General features: G+C 33.3%; 1 protein-coding gene across 1 annotated transcript in view; it reads left to right on the plus strand.

Moving 5' to 3' along the window:
- LOC136846940 (MAM and LDL-receptor class A domain-containing protein 2-like) overlaps positions 1–20,741 on the plus strand; it is a 212,146-nt gene that overhangs the window by 67,498 nt on the left and 123,907 nt on the right. Inside the window, 16 exon segments of the mRNA XM_067118195.1 lie at positions 1–118; positions 1,530–1,698; positions 3,446–3,608; positions 5,037–5,177; positions 6,010–6,098; positions 7,709–7,822; positions 8,719–8,857; positions 9,559–9,702; positions 11,862–11,996; positions 12,805–12,926; positions 13,429–13,639; positions 13,953–14,074; positions 15,036–15,179; positions 15,822–15,930; positions 17,838–18,077; positions 20,373–20,554. The exon segment at positions 1–118 is cut by the window's left edge and continues 84 nt beyond it. Of these exon segments, the coding sequence (XP_066974296.1) occupies positions 1–118; positions 1,530–1,698; positions 3,446–3,608; positions 5,037–5,177; positions 6,010–6,098; positions 7,709–7,822; positions 8,719–8,857; positions 9,559–9,702; positions 11,862–11,996; positions 12,805–12,926; positions 13,429–13,639; positions 13,953–14,074; positions 15,036–15,179; positions 15,822–15,930; positions 17,838–18,077; positions 20,373–20,554 (2,342 nt within the window).

Here is a 20,741-nt window from a genome sequence, read left to right on the forward strand (position 1 = left end):
AGGGACCACTCACACAAACATATCTTATGTTTGTATCACCCCAAGAAAATCTTGTTGGATCGAAGGCAGTTTTGTCATCCCCAGTGTTATCACCTACGATGAACTGTGTCAGATTTTGGTAAGGTTTCATCTTTTTCTTAGATAGTTATACTGTAGATTGTTTTGTGTGCAGCAGTTTTTTTTTATTGTCAGGCTCATTATTTTAAGATGACACCACGTGATTTTTAGTTTGCAGAAATTAATTTCATCAATTGTTTTCTATCATTAATTTATCCCCTTGCAGTTTTGATGACTCATCTGTGCATCATTAAAATAATCATTAAACCTAAGTAATTTTTATTATAGGTTCATTGAAACACAAATGTAGAGATGATGGATTGTAGATGTGGATGTTTCATGGATTGAAGTGGTCAGCATGTGTCAACATTTAAGGAGTACATCACAGAATAGATAAAGCAAGGAAGACAGCAAGGTGTATGCAATGGTTCTGATGAGTTGTTGAACAATTTCTTCTGTACTGAAGAGAAATGAGGATGTTGAATGTGAATAAAAAGGTTGAGGTTTTTAGATGAATTATTTTAGATGAATTAGTACCATGTGTCATATGAAGAATTGAAAGGGTAAGAAGTGTGGAGGTATATAGAAGTGCTAAAAGGCAAGCATAATCAGAATGTTATTAGATTGTATGGTCTTGTGAAAAGAATAGAGAAAGATATATTGATGAAAGAGTGCATATTAAATTTTCTGAAGTGTTGAGGTGAAGGAGAAGACCTAGAAAATCATGGATAGATATGGAAGAGGGATTGAAAAGGAAGGTTTTTAATATGCAGAAAGAACAAGAGTAAATACAAGATGGAGGCATATGAGGCTGTATGTGCAGGAGGGTTAGATATATGACTGATGGAACTCCTATGCAAGTGTGTGAAGCAGCTAATGTTGTGCAAGTTCCTGAGAGTTAAAGTATAAAGTTTGTCAGGGACCATCATCTTATTTTTGCACTCTCAGAGGAAATAACTGAAAATTGAAGAAAAAATTTCCTTTTGCTCTTTGTTAATTTTCAGGGACCATTGTCTTATTTTGCACTCTCAGACTCGATGGAAGTTCAACTGAAAATTGAATTTAAGAAAAATTTCCTTTTGCTAACTTTGTTAATTTTACTGGAAGAGCTGTTAATCAGCTCAGTGGTCTTAAAACTAAGGTATACTTAACCCACTGTCAAGCAAAGCTTGTTATATATTTATTGATATTAGATACAGTAACTATGTCACTGAGGGTAAAAGATATTTTATTTTAGCATATTGTATTAGAATTGCTGTACATTAATTTGTTGAAGCAGGTGTAGTACATTTTCTCTAAATGAAAGTGTTTGAAAACCAAGAATATGTAGACAAGTGGATATTGCATAAAGAGAAATCTTATTTCAGTAGTAGTAGTAAGTATTTAGAAGTATTGTTTTGCTTTCATGAAAGCTAGCTAACTAGAGTGTAATGTTAACAATTAGCAGATTGTAATGACTTGTTATTTTGAAGGTACCAGAAAAAGAATGGTGCTCCAGGAGATCTCATCATGAAGGTTACTCCTGGACCAAAGTACCCTGGTGAGCACTTTGAATTCACATTGTGGGAGAGTCCAGAGTTGTTTGATGTTTGGTATCATGTGCAGTTCCCAATTCCACCATTAGAAGTGGACAGTATACAGGTAAATGCTTTGTGCTTTGATTTTCCATCTTAGAATAAAAGTTGATTATGTAGTAATTAAATATCTCATTGGTTTGTCATTGACTTATGGTATTTTAATTGGTTTAGGCTTTTTATTTTCTCTCTGAAGCAATATGTCAGCAGTGAATAAGGTATAAATTTGTACTCATGTTTTTGCAAAAATACTCAATTTTTTCAGTTGCAGTAATTGACTTGGTAAACAGCATACACTACATTATTTACATTCTTCATGCATTCTCTATTACTTGCTTTATTCATTGATAGAAAACAGGCAATTCTAGGTCACATGGTAGATATCCCCTAGACTTCAAAACCAAACTTATAATGGAAATGAAAATAGTTTTACTAGCATAATTTTGGTGAGATTCATGCAGGGAAGTACTTGAATTCATAAATGTCCAGAGACAAAATCCTGTCACAATAACTTTTACAGCACTGTCAGCCCAAAATGTCGTACAATTCTTGGGCCAGTGGTTCTCACCATGAACCTCCACAAAGCAATCATTTTGGCCAACTTTGTTTTTCATTGTTATGTTTCATTACAATAGTTATGCTAGCTTCCACAGACAAATACTTTTCATTTAGATTTACTGAGATACAAACATGGCCCTTTCTCTCCCTTTGTAAAGGAAAGATTGACTCACAACAAAAATTCCTAATTTACAGTGAGGAACCTTAATCCCACCACAGATTTGTTTAATCAAAACTGCTCTTGATCAAGATGATGCCATTGGAATATTGAGTGGCATGGGTCTCTTTTTAAGAATTCCTTGTCTAATAGGATATATTTAAACTTTTCTTAAGAAGGTAGCTTCACTCACATAGGCTGCTCTGCTGGGCAAGGCCCCATTCTTCCACTATGTCAGGAAGATTGTTGTTATGAATGCCATTGCATCCACCAAGGTTAAAAAGAAAATTCCAAAGGCAGTTTGGCTTCATACTGCCTTGCATACTGTACCTATTTTCTTAGCTGACTGTCAACTAACCTTGTGTTCAAGTTTGGCAGATCCTGCATTTCTTGTTCATTTTCCAATCATTTTTTCTTGGCTACTGTTTTTTTTTACAATAATTATAGTAAATGCTTATATAATTATGGTCCTCATTACCTAAACTTGAAATGTACAGCTTTTAGTTTTGTCGGTATTTTTCTGCTGTACTACGGTATCCCCAGAGAGAGCTGACCAATGATACAAAAGTATTGTCTTGACTCCTGAAGCCATATTTTTGGCATGGTAATTCAGTCAGCCTCTGTTCATGAAGTTCTTAGGGTGACTTATATTTTAAAAGCGATATCTGATAATAATTGTTATAGTATTTATTACTTTTTCATGCAACTCAGAATTTAACATACTGATGATCTCCACAAGTACATATCAAGAAACTGGAAATCTGCCAAACAATAGATTTACAAAAGGAAAAAATGTATGGACTTTGTTTAAAATTTGAAAAAATTTGAAACCTTTTAGAAATCTCTAGTTATAAAATTTATCTTTAATGACATACAAGACTGTTTGGTAATATGAGAAGTAAACTGATAGGATAATTCTGCTGCAAACTTTAAAATAAAAAGAATAATTCTGTTAAATGTAACAAATACATATACATTAGTAGGATACCCTATACTTATGACTTGTTACTTCCTTTTTATGCACGAGCTTAACCCTCAGTTATTGAGTTGATGCTGTGGACTGATACTTTAATTAGATATTGCATAACAAACACTACAGGTGCACTTTGAAGCCACTCGCACTGACGGTTATTGGGACCCAGGGCACGATGATGGAATGATTCTAGTAGATGATGTTGAAGTTACAGAAGAAACAGGTGATTGTACCTCTGAGCCACCTGTATCAAGTACACCTAAACCAGCCACCACTATGCTACCGCCATGTGAGTTGAAAGATAAGTTTTTTGGGGTTGTTAATCAGCACTTGATTTGTTTGAATGCATTCTTAAACAAAATAGTCCAGTGCACACAGTACAAGGTTAAATCAGGTAGTTTAATTTGACTGTTGAACAGAAATCTTAACTCTCACAGGGTTGGACTGTTATGTATGCAAAGAAAAAAATCATATTTCCATTAGTTTTATATATGTTTAAATAAACATTTTAAATCAGAAAATGTTCCTCTCTTCATCATTTTTATTTCTCCGTTATTTTCCATTTATTTCTGCTTTAATTCTTGCCATATTCAGTATTTTTAGATGGATGATAAGTTTACTTATGCAAATTACTTTTTTGCATAATATCTGGTGAATTCCTTTTTTGTATGGTTTCTGTTGATCAAAATTTTGCATAGTCCTTAAAGTTCCATCAGATTTCATGACAGCATCCAAAACCTAAGGTAGTCTGCTGATGGAGAATTTTTCAGTCATGGAAAGTGGTATTAAGTGCAGTCCACTACTGCACTTTAAACCCAAATTTTTTTTAGTGCAACTGAGGTTCCTGCCTCATGTTTTGAAAGTTTCTCTCCACACTTTATATATATTTTATAGAGGATTTCCTGTTCCTTTATTCTAATTCGTACCACTGTTATTCTGACAAAGATTTTGTCAAGTCTTTTATTGTTTCAGAGAGGCATCTAAATTTATTACCAGTATTGCTAAGAGAATGGGATAAAAATGAAGAATGAGAAAAATAACCTAAGAGGAAAGAGTATTAATTAAAATCAATTAATATGTTTTGTAACATATTGAATAATATTTTAAACTTTGTCTTAAAATAACGGATCATTGTGAAACTATGATTGTAGCTTTTCTGGATCATGAGTACAATAAAATGGTAAAATTTATAAATGGAACAGATGAACATAGATATGTATAGCACAATCTAATGTGAAGAATGCAGTCTAGATCTTTTGTAATACACAGATACCTGTATCATAAACTAGTAAAAGAACAATGGTAGTCCTTTTTGTATGTCTAAAAGTACCAAATTTTTTTTGGACAGTGTTTATAAAATTTGGAACTAATTATGATCAGAACTTAATACTGTTGGGATTGATGAATTTATTTTCCATTATTCCTGCAGAATGTGTTTTTGACACGTTTTAATGACCAGTATTTGTCACATCTTTATCTTCTGTGTTTGTACTGTAGTACTTATGTACATTAATACCAAAAAATTTACGCTTGATTTCCCTTCATTGACAAAATTTGTAGTAAGTGATGGACTGGTGAGATAAATCTTTGTGACTATTTCAGTGTAAAAGATTTTATAACGTCCAATTAGGTATCTTTATGGCAAGTTATTGAGAGCAATACATAGTTAGGTTTAGCCAAGGCTTTTGGTTGAAAATTTTCGTCTTTTTCTTCACAGCTCCTTCATCAATCAGCAACTGTGATTTCTCAGAGCAAACTTTCTGCAAATGGACGACTGTTGGAGAGTCTCTACAGTGGACACTCATACAGTACCCTAAAGAAGCTCACTTTGTAGGACCAATTGCTGATCATACATCTGGTAAGTCTGACACATTTTTCTGGTATAATGAGGGGTAGTGACTTTTATAGACTCTAATAGTTTCAAGTTTGTTATGTCTTAACATATTTTATTGGATGCTTTCAAAAGTTATTTTTAAGATAGTATTTGTGGGATTAAAATTGTTTTTGTACAGTAAAAAAGTAATTTACCATGAATACGTTACTGTGATTGCTTTGAAAAAATTGTGTATGTGGGAATGTCCTATAGTATTCTTACTCAGTATTGTTTTTAAGAAATCAGATTGATCATGCTAATGTTTTATGCTAAAATTTTATTTCCTCTGTCAAAGTATAATTGCATTACATCTGCAAATTTTCATATGGTGAGTATTAATTTACATATAAACATCCTTTTAGAGTGCAGTATATCTGTTTGACAGAACATGCAAAATCTCTTGCAATAATTATTTACATACAGAACTATTTATGTTGATCAGTTGATTTACGTTAGGAGTAAATATTATAAACTTCTCTTTAATTTGATTTACTATCCTTGTCCTTATGTAGACAGAGCTGATCTTTAGGCTGAATTTAAGCCATTCTGCTTTGTAAATGTAGGTGTTTTTGAAACTTTTGTGTCAAATGAATGGGAAAGATAGCAGATACATTCTTCTGTCAGAGTTCTTCATGCTTAAATGGTTTTGCATAACAGTTGTATTCCAGTTGTAAATTCCTTAAGGAAATTAGCTGCCTTTCTTTGACAGTTTGAAGTGCTTTCTGCAATAGCCATTTTAATTTCTTATAGAGTATTTTCTTTTACATCTAAAGTATTCTTTAGGCTTTAGTGATTTGAATAATTTTTATCTTTGTAGGTGATGGATATTACATGAGTTTAACACCAGTACAAAAGGCTCTAGATGGAACTGCCATTCTGATAAGCCCTGAAATGCTTCCAACTGAGGTATGTATGTTTGTTGAAAAGTATTTACTTGTAGTTTTGATATTGCTGTTTGTTAACAGTGCACTGTTTGATTAAATGAAAGTAGTAAAAGATGTGTTTCAAAGTTACACTCGTTTACACATTTCTAATCCTGTGTTCTTGAGATGTCCAAGAAAAAATGTATTCCTTGACTACTACCTCCATTTCTTTATACTGTATTTGTGTAATTTTTATGAAATGGAATAAAGGTTTATTGCATCAACCAGAGTTTACAAATGATTATTCTAAGCTTCTGCATCAAGTTTAGAAATGTGTAGGTGTTATATGTAAATCAGTAAAATCATTTCAAATGAATTATGAGGAGGAAAGTTGCCTTTCTAAGGAGCTGCACCAGTATTCTTTGGAGTACCCCTTTTGTCCATTTTTTGCAACCTAAGATGAAGTGGTTACTTAGCTACTCCAAGCATAATCATATCAGGATGGTTATTTACTATCAACCACTTGGTTTTTAAGTTTTTTTCTTGAGTAATATTTTATTTATTGCATTTTGTGTTGTACAGTATTATCCATCATATTTATTGATAAGCTAGATGGTCTGTATGGTGATTTTGAATTTGCCCTCTATATTTTGCAAGTTCCATGTTCAGCTGATTAGTAGTAAGAAGTTGAATCTTCCATCTTTTTCTTATATATTTTGTATATGTTTGATAAAATTGGTTAATTGTTGGCAGTTCTGTTGAAGACTTCTGCCTCCATCTTAACCATTAGATTGGCTAGCTAGATTTTTATTATAATCATCCTCACTGTGCATTTTGTCTGGGTGTTATTATTTGTTTCTGTCCTGTTAGGAATCTTTCAAGGTAAGAAAGAAACATAACCAACTCTTAAAGATGAGGCTGGAGGTGGATGTATAGATGAGCAGGAATATTAAACATTATGCCAAAATGCTGGATGGTCCACAGAATTAGCAAATGAACCACAATACATAATTTTTGAGAATTTACTTTAGCAATATCAGTTGTATGATCACTAGTGTTTGTTCAGATTTTAGTGTGTGAGGGAAAAACAGTTGTGGAACTAAAAGAATGAGAAATCAATTACTGTACTGTCTGTACAGTGAACTTTCAATAGTAAGTTATAATGAGGCCAGATAAAATGTTTGAAATAAGTTTTCATAGGCACTAAGTTTTGGCAACAGAATTTTATTTAAGACTGGCGACTGCAGAGTACATGTATAGAGTATACTGAACACAAAAATCAAGCTGCAAAGCTTTTTGCTTTGTGTGAAGTGTCGTAAAAAGTTTATGAGACAATGCTTAGAAAGAACTGTCTCATCAATTTTACATGCAGTTCTTGGAATGACTTGTAAAGTTTTTGCTTCGTGTAAAGACTTCATGTAAAGTTGATGAGACAGTGCTTGGAAAGAATTGACTCATCAATTTTATATGCAGTTCTTGGAATGAACCATGTATGTTGTCAGGAAGGAAATGATGGTATTTCAGTGCTCTGAAAAGTGTGCTGCCTTTAAAATTCCAGGAACATCCTAATCCTAATAAAAAAATAATGAAGCATCATTAAATATGGCAGTCATATTGTAATTAATCTTCATGAACAAGTTTGCTTTCTTACAGAATACCTGTATGCGGTGGTGGTACCACATGGATGGATCAGGTGTAAAAGATTTAAGCATTAAGCAAAAGGCTGGGGACGTGGAGACGACCATTTGGACTCGGCATGGCTTCCAGGTAATTTAAGTCATGTTAATTTCATTAAGCTTACTGGGAAGGTGAATATGCAATGAATTATTAAGTAAAATTATCATAGTTTTGCTTCAGTCAAGATAATACATTTAATAAGACAAAGAAGTTAATCATTATTAAATTCAGCACCAAAGTTATGATTTTCTAATTACATTTATGAATGTAATCTGTTGCATATGTTTGCAGCCTCAGATTTTTTGAGATAATGTTTTCATGTTGCAATATCTTATTTTTAAATGTTTTACAACAAATGATCTTAGAAGACTGAAATCTATCCATTTAAGATTGAAGGAGGAACAATTACTGCAAAGAAACAGAATGCAGAGCTATAATCACATTTGTGTTACCTACTAACCCAAAGGCTGCTAATGCTAAATCTCCAGTACCATAGTGTTTAATATTTGGAGCATTCCATTATTGTTTTTTCTTTATTCTTCATAGTATTTATGCTGTATGTGTTGCTTTTCTATTGTTTGGAAACTCCCTATACCTATTCATTTGGTAATCATGTGGCTTTGACATGTTTGAAGTCTTAATTGTGATCTCAGTGATCACTAGTTGATACTGCAGTACCTATTTCATCATTTATTTACTTCTTGAAGTTGCAGTTCTTTTTTATGATGATTTTTGTAATGAAGGATATTTTTAGCTTATTATTTGGCACAAATAGATGTTATTTTTAGTTACTTTTCTGTTTATGTGAGCTTTATGGGGATTAAGGCTATATCATAAGCTGAAAATGGAGTTTTTGGTTATACAGACTTAGCATTTAAGTACAGTACAATACTCTAAAATATTTCATAACACAAAACTTTGAATGTACTGTATGTAGTTTTTCTCTAGTTTGGTTAGTAATATTAATATGATTTCTGAATATTTAGACACTGAATTGGGTGGAAGCATTCATTGGCCTTAGTTCATCTACAAACTACATGCTTGAAATAGTAGGAACCCAAGGAAATAATCCACTGTCAAACATTGCTGTGGATGATATCACTTTCACTGACTCATTTTGCCCAGGTAAGTGAATAGTTGATAAGATTTACTTTCCAAGTAACTTTTCTCTCTTTTAGCTTCCAAGTACACTACAGTACTGTGTAGTAGATTCAAGTCCCTTTCATTTTACTTATAAAATATATGGTTTGTATCCTATAGTTAATATTTAAGGCACATACCATTAAATCTGGCTGTAATATCTTGGTTGTCAAGATGAAAAATCTTAAATATATTCTAAGAACAATATTCTGATCATATATGAAGACTCAGTTATTGTAATTATCCCTGAAAGCAAACTTTAAGTGTCTTCATCAGTAAAATCTTGGAGACTTCGATGTGTCAAGTTTTCCTTGTGGTAAGAATGCAAGCTTACAAGACAGATATTTCAGCTCAAGGATGTAATCAATTAAAAAAACCTTTGGAAAAGGTCAGAGTATAGATAAAAAAAAACCTTGATTTTATGGAATTTCCATATAGAATAGCTGTAGTTTAATTTTTTAATACTTACACCCATTATTCACTTCAGTCTTTTCAACATCTATTTTTCACTTTATTTTTTCGTTGAGAACATGTATTAGTGTACATGAGAAGACTAATAACAAACAGCGACCCCATATAAAGATGGGAAAAGCTGAAGATAAAGAAAGAAAGAAAGAAAGATGTATTAGTGTATATGATAGGGGAGGAATAGGCTAAGTTGTTCATATTTTCTGTCATATTTTCAGAAAACGTTGGAACTTTGGGAACAAACACAAGTATTTGCACCTTTGAACAAAGTTCCTCTTGTGGGCTTCATGACTCAGATGGTGGATGGATTTTGTCAAAAGGATATGATGGTATTTCAGATCACACAACTCTTTCTGAAGAAGGTCAGTATTTGATGTTAATTATTTTGTTTGATATCTTCCCATTTTTTGGTTATTGATGTGAAATGATATGCAATTTACCTTATTATGAACCTCTAGATTCTCAATAGGCTTGCTTTTATTAGGTTACTGTCCCTCCAATCATTTTTGTGGATTTGACTGTGTTGACTATACAGTATTTCTGTATTTGATTCAACACAGTATTTGTATTTATGTGTATTAGAAATTTTTATTTATAATTTTTTTTAGAAACTGTTCCTTACCATAATTTAACCAAGTAACAGCAAGTTCTTACCCCTCACAAAAAGTTGATCCAGGTTTTGTTAATGTCCTCTATACCTGAGGAGTACATTTTGTAGGTTAAACATACCTGTTCTTGTTTAATTTCAAAGATACAGTTCAAGGCCAAAAGTAATTCTTACCAGAACTGTGAAAAATATTTTGATAAGTTTCATTGTTTCCTAGATTAATGAGTGATTCCAGAATAAGTGTATATTTTCAAATGCAAATATTACTTTAAGGTCTTATAATTTCATTTCATTAATTGCTGAAGTTGTAACATGAGCTCATTTGAATTTTTTTCCTTGGAATTGCCCTTGAGAAAGTCTGTAAATCAAATTCTGGCTGTTTCTTATAGTTTTGGACCTCAGCATGAGAAGCTATGGTCCACCCAACAGAGGACAACATAATTTTATAAATTATCCATGTTGCCATATTTTCTTTTAGTGTTTATTGTGCATTTTAAAATACAGTGATATTGTTTGGAATTGTTTTCATCCACAGATTTTTTTTTTAGACAAGAAAAGCAAGAAATACAGTTTATTAAGATTTTATTAAAAAAACAGAACTGATATCATGTAGGCTACAATGACTTTCTGTTGTTATGGTTCTTATATTTTAACCCCATTACATATGTATCCAAGTTTTTGGTCTTGAATCTTATAAGTTATATAAAGGTACCTCACTGGAACTTAATGTACTTACACATCCTGTTTTGAGGAAATATGTATGCTTCATTTTGGCAGGGAATGTATATCAGTTTCAAGTCTTAGCCTGACAATGATTCCATAATGGGGATGGTAGCAGCACCAGCAGGAAGGTTTTGACAACATCTAGACCTGTTATGTCAACTTTGTCAGTATTTGGAACTCTACTTTAATTGGGAGAAGTCAGACCTTGAGCCTTAAATGAGAGCTACCTACATCAACATGTAAGAAGCTGTGGTTCACCAAAGAGAGGACAGGGCCAGATATTAGCATCTTTTATCCTGTCGGTTTCATTTCTGTCCAGTCAATTTTTTGCATTTTCTAAATGGGTAATTTGTGTCCTGGAAAGCTGGTCACACACAACTAGTTCAGAGTGCAGTCATTTCAACCGCAGCTTGTGAAGTTGTGACCAGTATTATCTCTACCAGATAATTACCTAGTTGTGGCCTAAGAAGATGTCTTTAAGAATCTTTAGTGGTCACACAAGATCCCATCATCTGTTAGTATGAGTCCCTGTAGTCCTTGCCTTTCTGGAGGTATTGATGTTGAAAGATACTTCGAGTCATGATTGGGAGTACAGCTATTGGATCATCATACAACAGGAACTTAGATATCTCAGGATGCAGCACATCAACTTCTGTAAGTGATATGCCATCTTCTTAGGTCTTGAAGCATCGGTTCTGCTGTTGGAAGAAAAGGTAGTAGGATTAAGGACAACTTTGGCGTATGTAAAAAATCAGGGTTGCACAAGATCCAAGACTGCATATCAGTTGGTAGTAGACAAATTCATGTGAGCAGAGCTAAACGATGTGACCATAGTTCCAAGGTTAGTCCCAGGAAGGCACAACATGATAGCAGACATTCTCACCTTTGAAAAGCAGAATTTTAAAGCATCATTCCCAGACTACATGAAAACTGAAGGTGATTGATGGCACCTGCAGGTCCGATTGGAACATGCTTTCTTTAGACCACCACATTGCTGCCTTTTAAACAATAGGAGGTTGAGTCTGGTAACCTTCAAGACCACAAATTTGTACACAGGATTTATGAGGTTGCAGGAAGAAACTAGTTTTGTGATATGATGACTCATTTTTATATTAAATTATATTTTTATCCTTTTCTTGAAGCAGATTTAGCAAACATGAAATTTTGAATCAATTTCTCTTGCTGATGCAGGTCACATGTTTGCCTTGAAGGGGAAGAAGTCTGCCATCACTCGCAAACTTACACTAACAAAGCTCAATTTCAAAGAAGATATGTGCCTGACATTCTATTACCAGATAAAAGCTGAGGGAGCAGCCTTACTGACAGGTGAGATACATTCATGCTCTTAAAAAATTTCATGCTAGCTGCTCCTTATTCTTTGTTGTCTGGTATTTTAAAAATGTAATTTGAATTACAGTTTTTTCATTAGCTCATGCATGTACCACTTTTCATAATTACTGTACATAACTTGGCTATGTATACCATTTATGATGGTTGTGGTATTTTGATTGCATGTTGCTTTATATACATCCAAATAATTTGTGAGAGTTTCTTAGTAAATGTAGTCAGGTCAAGTTATATAATAACAGTAATTTAGCAAAGTCTAGCAACTTTTGTTGGATTTGTGTAACAATGTGATAATATGGTAAAATTTAGCTAAACACCATAAATAAATGTATGTCAGAATTTGTATTTTAGCATTAATAGCTGTACAAGGATTTTGTATCTTCAGTTAGCTGTCACTTTATGCATCGATTCCTTTGACCTTTTACAGTTAGTGCAAAATTTATGATGCTTTTGCATTAATATCCTGATGGCAAGCCAACATACTAATGTAAAAATTTCATGAATAAATTTACAAAGTAGAAAAGTAATCAACATCATTATATAAATTACTCTGAGTATTTTTATCTTATTTTCTTAAGCAGTAAATTTTATTTTACATGAAACTTTTCAAATATAAATAATTAATAGTAAGCTTCCTAACTGTCTGAAACTTATAAAAAATATTGCACATGCAAATGACATCATTCTCAAGTTTACTCTAAATAGAAATAACATGTCCTGAAAGAACTTGTGCAACATTAAATTCTTTGAACATTTTGATTTGTAATTTCTTTTTCCTTCTCCACAGTTTGGGCAGAAACAAGTGAAGGTGTACCTCTCAGTGATATGTCTGCTTATTCAGGCTTAGGAGAACGGAAGTGGAAAGGAACACAGATGAGTCTGTTTAAATTTTTCGGGAAAGATTTTAGTGTAAGTTGATGCTGTGGTTGTTGCCTCTGTGACAGTTGAATGTTGGTTATGTCGTTTCAGTATTTTGCCAGCCAGAGGTGATGAGAGTTCAGGTTAGTCTTACATCAGTTGCATAGTTCTTCTTTGTTGATTTATTTACAGGAGGCAAGAGAACTGTATCAGGTTAACAAAAGTTGTTATTGCAAGAACTTTAAAAATGTGGGTAGCATTGAAATGTGTATAGGAATTACTTTTTTATAGTAGTATAGCACTTGAAATTTATGACTGCATATAGCTTTAGTTAGAGAAGACACTAATTTAATTGGATAAGACACTGATTTGGTGTGCTTATGAAATCTGTAGGCAGGTCAACATATTACATTTCTTATATACAGTTGTCACAACAATGACTGGAACTCTCTTACAACTTTTTCCAGACTGATTACAGTATCTTTTTAGGTTTTGTTCTAAGTGTCATTGCCTACTGTTTGATTGGTATTAAATTTTTCATTTTTCCTAACAGGTTGTCTTTAAAGGTCAAATAAGTTCTGATCCAGATGCTGTAATTGCTATAGATGACTTGAAGCTAACTTCCGGACTCTGCCCTGAAGCATCCCTAAACTGTGAATTTGAAGATGGCACAATGTGTCTATGGATGTCAGACAGTAAGGAAATTGACTGGTATGTCTCTGATGAAAATCCAGGTCACATTCTCAATGGACCATTGTCAGAAGGTAAGTTCAGCATCATTGATTAAACTTTCTAATTGCTAGTAATGTATCATGGTTTAGAAAATATATGGCTGCCTTTAGGTATGCAAATGGTGATTGAATATATTTTTAATGTATTTTTTATATGAATAATTTACATTTGAAATGATGTATTGTTTTGCATGTATATTCCGTAGGTAGAGTTGTTCATATTAGAGATCAGATGTATGTGATTATAAATTTTTAGTGATATTCTTTTATATATAGTATTGTCTTTCACTCATTTGTATAACTGACCAGTACCTTTGTTCATTGAGCTTAATATTATATCTTCCAGTGAAATATTTAATCTTTGAAACTGGACCCCATCATGCAAGCAACTCTCTTGCCAGCATTACAAGTCCTACTTTTGTACGGAGCAGCGTTGCATCACTGTTTTGTCTCAAGTTCAGCTTTGCGGTAAGAATATGGTTAATCTGGTTCACTTACTCCCTATGTATCTGATTTCTTTCCATATTACTTGCTCTGTTACAGTCATATGTCTCAGATAATCTCATAGTTAATATTGTGGCCTTGCTAGAGTTATTTCTGTTTAATCATAAATAAAAAGGAAATGGTTGTTATGTAAATCAAAAATATATTTCATAAAGTTCCTTAATGAGAACACATGAGCTACTATATTGCATTACAGTATTGATCTCTAAAGCTACCAGTGCATGCAAAAGCTTCTGCTGCTACTGTACAGTATGTCAAAAGATACAATACTTTATTTTTCCTCTTGTTTACAATTAGAATTCACAGCATGTACTACTTGAAGCATTTCTTTCAGTTACTTTTTTTTATCATCATCATTTCTTCCAGCACCATGAGATGCAAAGGGTTTCTGTGAAATTCTGCCACTCATATCCCATGCTTTTAATTCCACATATATCAACTCGTCTCAACCTACTATCTCATAGTTCTCATCCAAGTAGGCTTAGTCTTCCAACTCTTGTGGTGTCCAGAGGAGCTCGGCTGACACCGTCACATACTTTTCTCACTGGAGTGGTGTGAAAGACTTGTCAAGCCCTCTCCATCTCCCTTGCATTATTATTTTATCTGCATATGGAATTTCCAAGATTTCACATATCATATCATTTCCATTTCTTTTTTGGCATCAAATTCCAAATAGCTTTCCTAAAGCTTTAGGCCTAAATCTACAAAATCTTTTAGATATGATTATATTTTCATACTATGATTCATGCATGTCTAGCATTACAGATTATACAAGACTAATGGATAATATTTTATATTCAATTTCAGTCCATCAGGTATCCAAATTTTATTCAGCCTTTCTCATTTATTGATTTGCCTTTTTTAGTCTTCACTGAATTCCAGCTCAAGGGAACCTGTAATACATAACTTTTTTTATCCTATTTAGTCTTCAGGTGAGCACTCTGGAATTCTTTCTGTGCTCTACCTTGATAGAGGTCCTGAGAATAGTGAGGAAGAGGTAATTTGGCAGCTTCCTATGACAGCAGAATTTACCACATCTGTCTGGATTGAAGCCTCAGTTCCAATAGAGGTACAGTACATGGATGTGTTATTACTTGGTAATGCAATAATTTCAAAAGGTTTTGTTTTAAGGTAGATATATCATTAAGCATCAGAGGTGCTCATGGTTACTCTTTTTTATCACACTTAATTTTTTCTGACTGTAAAATGGACTACCTTTGAGAATATATCTGTCTATACTTAGCAGAAATGTTCTAAAGTATGATATGAAAGGAATCTCAAAATGTGTTTGTTGCATGGAATCACTCAACCATTTAGTACTTACTATGTTTTTCATACAGTTCTTTCATTGTAAATTACTAAGATTTTTTCATTTAAATTTTAATATTATATTCTGAAGTTTAGTGAATTCATTAAGACAGTTAATCGTTGGTACAGTACCAGGTGACAGATAATATGTATGTAATTACTGGGCATCACACTGAGAAATGATAAAAGTTAAAACTAATCTTTGATTAATATTTCATATTGGATTATTTTTTGTGCATGTTTGAGATATTCCTCTTGTACATTGCTACTCCAAGTTTTTAGCAGAAAGATCAATAGAAAGTTTATATAACTGTGGTAATGATACCTGAGTAAGTTTTAAGTATAAGCTACTTTTCTCAATTTCTTGTATTTGATTTCTCATTATTAATTTTATATACTATAGAGATCAACTCAAAAAGAATTTGAGTTGAGGCTGCAAGCAAGCTCATGGGATGGACGGGAAGGATATATTGCTGTGCGGCGCCTGACACTTCTTGAAGATGCTTGTGCTGGTGAGTAAGGACCAATTTTTCAAAGAGGGAGAGAAGGAAATACATTAGAGAATAATTTGGTTAAATTTCTTATTGGGAATGAAATTGAAGTCAAGTTTTATTTTTATCACTGATGATTTTTAGTTACCTAACTAGGGGCCTGCTAGAAAATGTTGTGTGCATTTTATTTTCCTTAATAAGCAGTAGTGACATTAGTTTATGAATAGACATTTAGGTTAGTAATGAACTTTTTTGTGTAGTTTCTGTCCAGATTTTTGCTGCTAATAATTTATCTTGCTAAAATATGTTAATGTTACTATATATGAGTAAGAACAGTTTTTTTATTGAAAATCAATTTATGTTACAATACTAATAGTGTTGATAACTTGGATGAAATTAATGTTAGATAACCCTTAACAGAATAGTATAGTGTCTTTGGATGAATTTTAAATTAGCTGTATCCCAGACAGTCTACTTGGCCTTGCTCAGCTCTTTGGAGCAGTTTGTGATGGCCTGTAGCAGCTCTTCAGAGCAGTGAGCCTTTGGCTGTTGGGCTGTTGGGCTACAAATGCAATCCTATTTGGTTATGCATGACCCACTTATGTCTTATTTTTTTATCACATCTGTATATCAAGCAGTTGTCAACTGTCCTTTCTCTCCTTTGTTCTATGTTGAGAAAAGCCTTTGTCTAAATCTGTTTAAAATTTTACACAATTTAATAATAATATAAAATTTTACACAATTTAATAATAATAAAAAAGTTCAAATCTTTACCTATAGTGTGGTACCCATTAAGTTGTATAATATTTCCCACCTTGGCTTTATTACCTGTGAATAGGTTTCTAAAGTTGACTGTATCTGTTTATGACAGTTAACAGTTCAGAATAGTTCATGCCTGAGGCTTTTAAGAAGTTTTCTATCATATAACCTCTAGAATTTACAGCTCTTTTGCTCTGAAGGTTCTATATCTTGTCCTTAAAACTAATAGGCCCATTTTTGAGATTTACTCATAAGGTCTGCTACTGTTACACATAGACCTTCTTTTCTTCCTTGGGGTGGAATAAGGTTGCTGAGTGGTTTGGTTTTCTACATGTAATGTAATATTGTCAATCATTCTAGCATTGTTTTCCACTCTTGCATTCTAGTTTATGTGCTTCTTTGACTCATATAATTTTGCATTTGGTCTTTGTTCTTATACTGAGAATCTAATGTATGAGGAAACAGCACAATTTACTTTAAGTTCTGTCAACAGGAGAAGGAAAAGATGAAAAGAAACATAAAAATTTTGAGGATATTATGTTATTTCTAGAGATTTACATTTTGGTGTTGTATAGGGTGTTGAATACTGGAGATGTAAGGATTGTTTTGTTGTATAAATTTGTTGAATAGCAAATATCCCATCTCATATTAATTGGGAAATTAATTTTGAAATACAAGGACTTTGGTCAGTACTGGATTTATATAGAAGAAATTGAAGATATCAGTTATAAATACCTGGACAAGTAAGCATACCTGAGTTAATTTTTTCTGTATTTACCCTTGAATGGTTTTGTCCAGTCTCTTGAAGTCATAATAATAAGGATAATAATACTATTGGTACAGCAGTGTTTGCAATAGCTGTTTTAAATAACATGGATACTTACCAGGAAAATAACTGGTCATTTTTATATTCTGATATGGGGTTAGTTATGCAGTGCTTTTTATGCCAGAATTCTTATCTAGTTCTGGTCTTCATCCTTGCCATTCTTCCTTGACATTCTTATGCATCCTACATGTCTTTCTCCTGCTACCTTAATATATCCCATATTTCTGTCTAACTGTTCATCTCCCCTTACAGCAAGTATGAAACTTTTTAATTATAGTGCATATAAATGAAGTAACTGCAATGATTAATTTTTATAAGAGATCTGTATTCTTTTTCACTGCAGTTGAACCACCAGCAGCAAAGCCAGCTCCTGCTCCAACTGGGCAACCTACTACAGATACTCCTGTGCCCACAACTCCTCCCTATGAACAAACAGAAATTAAATGTGACTTTGAGAATGCAACAAGACCAATCTGTGACTTCGAGCAAGAGGTTGGGGAAAATGATGGAATATGGATGAGATATAATGCATCAAATCCTCCGTCACCCCATCATCCTGTAGCAGATCATACTTTACATTCAGGTTGGTGTGAGTTGTTGTTTTCAGGTTTTCCTAATGTTCTGTGGCCATAAGTGATTTTTTTATTCTTGTAGGAGTCATCATATTTTTGTGCTGGGCTCACAACAGTAAGGTTTACAGAAAAACTCTTGAAACAAAGAGTGGAAAGAGGAACATGATGCCCGTTGCTCTGAGGGATGATAAACATACCACTGATACCACTGTCTCCCAAGCATGAGAAAAAGTGTCCAAAACTTGAGCTCCTAGAGAAAACCATCATCAAACCAAAGGACAGTGACCAAAGCACTTTGTGGAGAATAGAGAGAATGGATGAACAGACAACAAAAGAGATCAGCAGACGATGTGAGAATATCTGCAAAGCAAGAGTCTTCCTGAAGAAACCAGTGAGTTGTTGAAAGGAAGGATGAAATGCAAACTTGCAACCAACTTGAACACAGTTAGAGTTCCATAGAGTAAAGGATAAACCTTGCTTAATGGACAAGCAGTGCAGGTCAACATGGAAAATGTCACTTATCTTCAAAGGAAATGTCTTTATCAATACTGCTTTATGCTGTCTGGTTTAAGAACTGAACACTGGTTGAATCAGACTAGGGCAGCTCAAGTTGCAAAGCATAGATATGCTACCACTGATGCAAAGAGTTCAGTACAAAAGGAAGGAGCAGCCTGTAAAGGGACTGAAGCCTCACTCCCAGGAGTGACAGGAAGATTGTAGGAGACATCTGAGTGAGGGGAAGAAACTTGGGAAGGAAGAAGCCCTTACTCAGAACCCTCTTCCCATGACAGAGTAGGTGGCACTGGGACATGGAAACTTCCCTGGATGAGATTTGAGAGACACAGTCTAGTCTGCTGCATTACTGAAGAGGAGGTTGGAAGTACCACCTCCAGCATGGCATTATCCACATTGCCCACAATGAGAGGAAAACTACCAGTTTTTACACAAACGGCACTGCTGAGGATAACTAAAGAGAGTTGCAGCCTCTACCATCCTGCTAAAAGAGAATTCCAAGGTTTTGTTAAGTTAATATTCTTCCCTAAAAGTTAGCACAAATGGGGAGAAATGCCATGGAAACTCAGTAAAAAAATTTTAATTTACTTAGTGAAAGAAATTAATACATTAGAATTCTTATGAATATAAAGAGAAATTAAATTCATGGCAACTGCTGTGATGAACAGAGCAAAAATAAAATTCACTGTTAATGTGAATAACTCATTGGGAATACAGTGCATAAAAGAATATTACCTGTAACTGAAACCCAACTTTGTGGTTGAAAATGCATAGATAAACATAATGTTCTTCCCTGGATGTTAAAACAAGAGAGGGGGAAGGGCAGCAATATCACTGTTAAGATAGAATACTAGATTCACTTAAGTAGTAATAAAAATCTCTGAAAAGGACTAAGGGAAAAATTTATATAACAAAAAAGCTCAGCCAAAAGAGACAGTCTAATTAAGGATACAAAATTGATATACTGTAATAAAAAGAAAGGTGCATAGCACAAGTCATTAAACCCTTATAATGCATCTAGGATTGCAAAACAGTACAAAGGTGGACTGTTTTCAAAAGAAAACAGTGGATGAAACTTGGATAGAACTCAGATTATATCTTGAGAAGCTCAGCATATGCCATAGAAGGATGAGAAGAGTTAGTTGGCAGACAGTGGGCTGAGCTGGGCATGCAAAGTGGGCCTTTTCTTCACTCAGTTCTTCAAGGTGTAGCTAGGTCTGATTCACATGGAATAAGGTTGATTGTGATTAATGAGTTTTGTATGACAAACTGTAATTTAATCCATCTTAATTAAATAAAAGTAAAGGTTTATTGTATAGTGGAGCAGAAGATGCTTCAGTATACTTACATGTGATTATTTACTTAATTGTTGGAAAAACCTTATTCTAATTTAAGATACTCTAAACTTATTTGTTTTTCTTTGAAGAATGAAATATGTGCAGTACTGTATATATAAATTAAAATGAGAAATGTGAATATCTTATAGGATTTGGGAAAAATTCTTATTCAGTCTACCAGAAAATTATTTTAGAGATACTGTTCATAAAGCCTTTCAGACATATGAAGAAAAAAATATTGAAAAAATCATTACTTTGTGTTATTAGCTGTAGTAAACAGATTATATATGTTAATTACGGCAAAGGTTTGGTTTAGAATTAATGTGAATTTTTTCATGATTTAAATCCCAGATTTGCATGATTTCAATGATGTCTTATATAAATATGTATGTCTGTCTTTTCCCTGTAATGGAGGCACTGGATGAGCTTGTGTTTAATTCTGAATTTCTATTTCAGATTCTGGACACTACATTGCTGCTACCTTTCCAGAGCCTTATGATGAAATAGTTTCAGGTTATGAGAATGATATCACTGCCAGAATTAAAACTCCAGCATTAGAGCCTTTTAATGATTACTGCCTCTCTTTCTTTTACCACCACATTGGAGACAATCCCCCAGTTATGCGTTCATATGCAGAGGTGTGTATTGTATTACTGTACTACTGTTGAGGTCATGTAGTTTGTAAATTGGGAGTACTGGTTTTAGAATAATGTTTCAGTGTGAAAGAGAATTCTTTCAGCTTTAAAAATTAAGTTTTTATGTTACTTGGTGTAACATACTGTTAAAAATTTTGCATAAGAATATAATATTGGGTAAAGAGGCAGT

This window comes from Macrobrachium rosenbergii, chromosome 16, assembly GCF_040412425.1.
Source record: "Macrobrachium rosenbergii isolate ZJJX-2024 chromosome 16, ASM4041242v1, whole genome shotgun sequence".
Lineage (NCBI taxonomy): Eukaryota > Metazoa > Arthropoda > Malacostraca > Decapoda > Palaemonidae > Macrobrachium > Macrobrachium rosenbergii.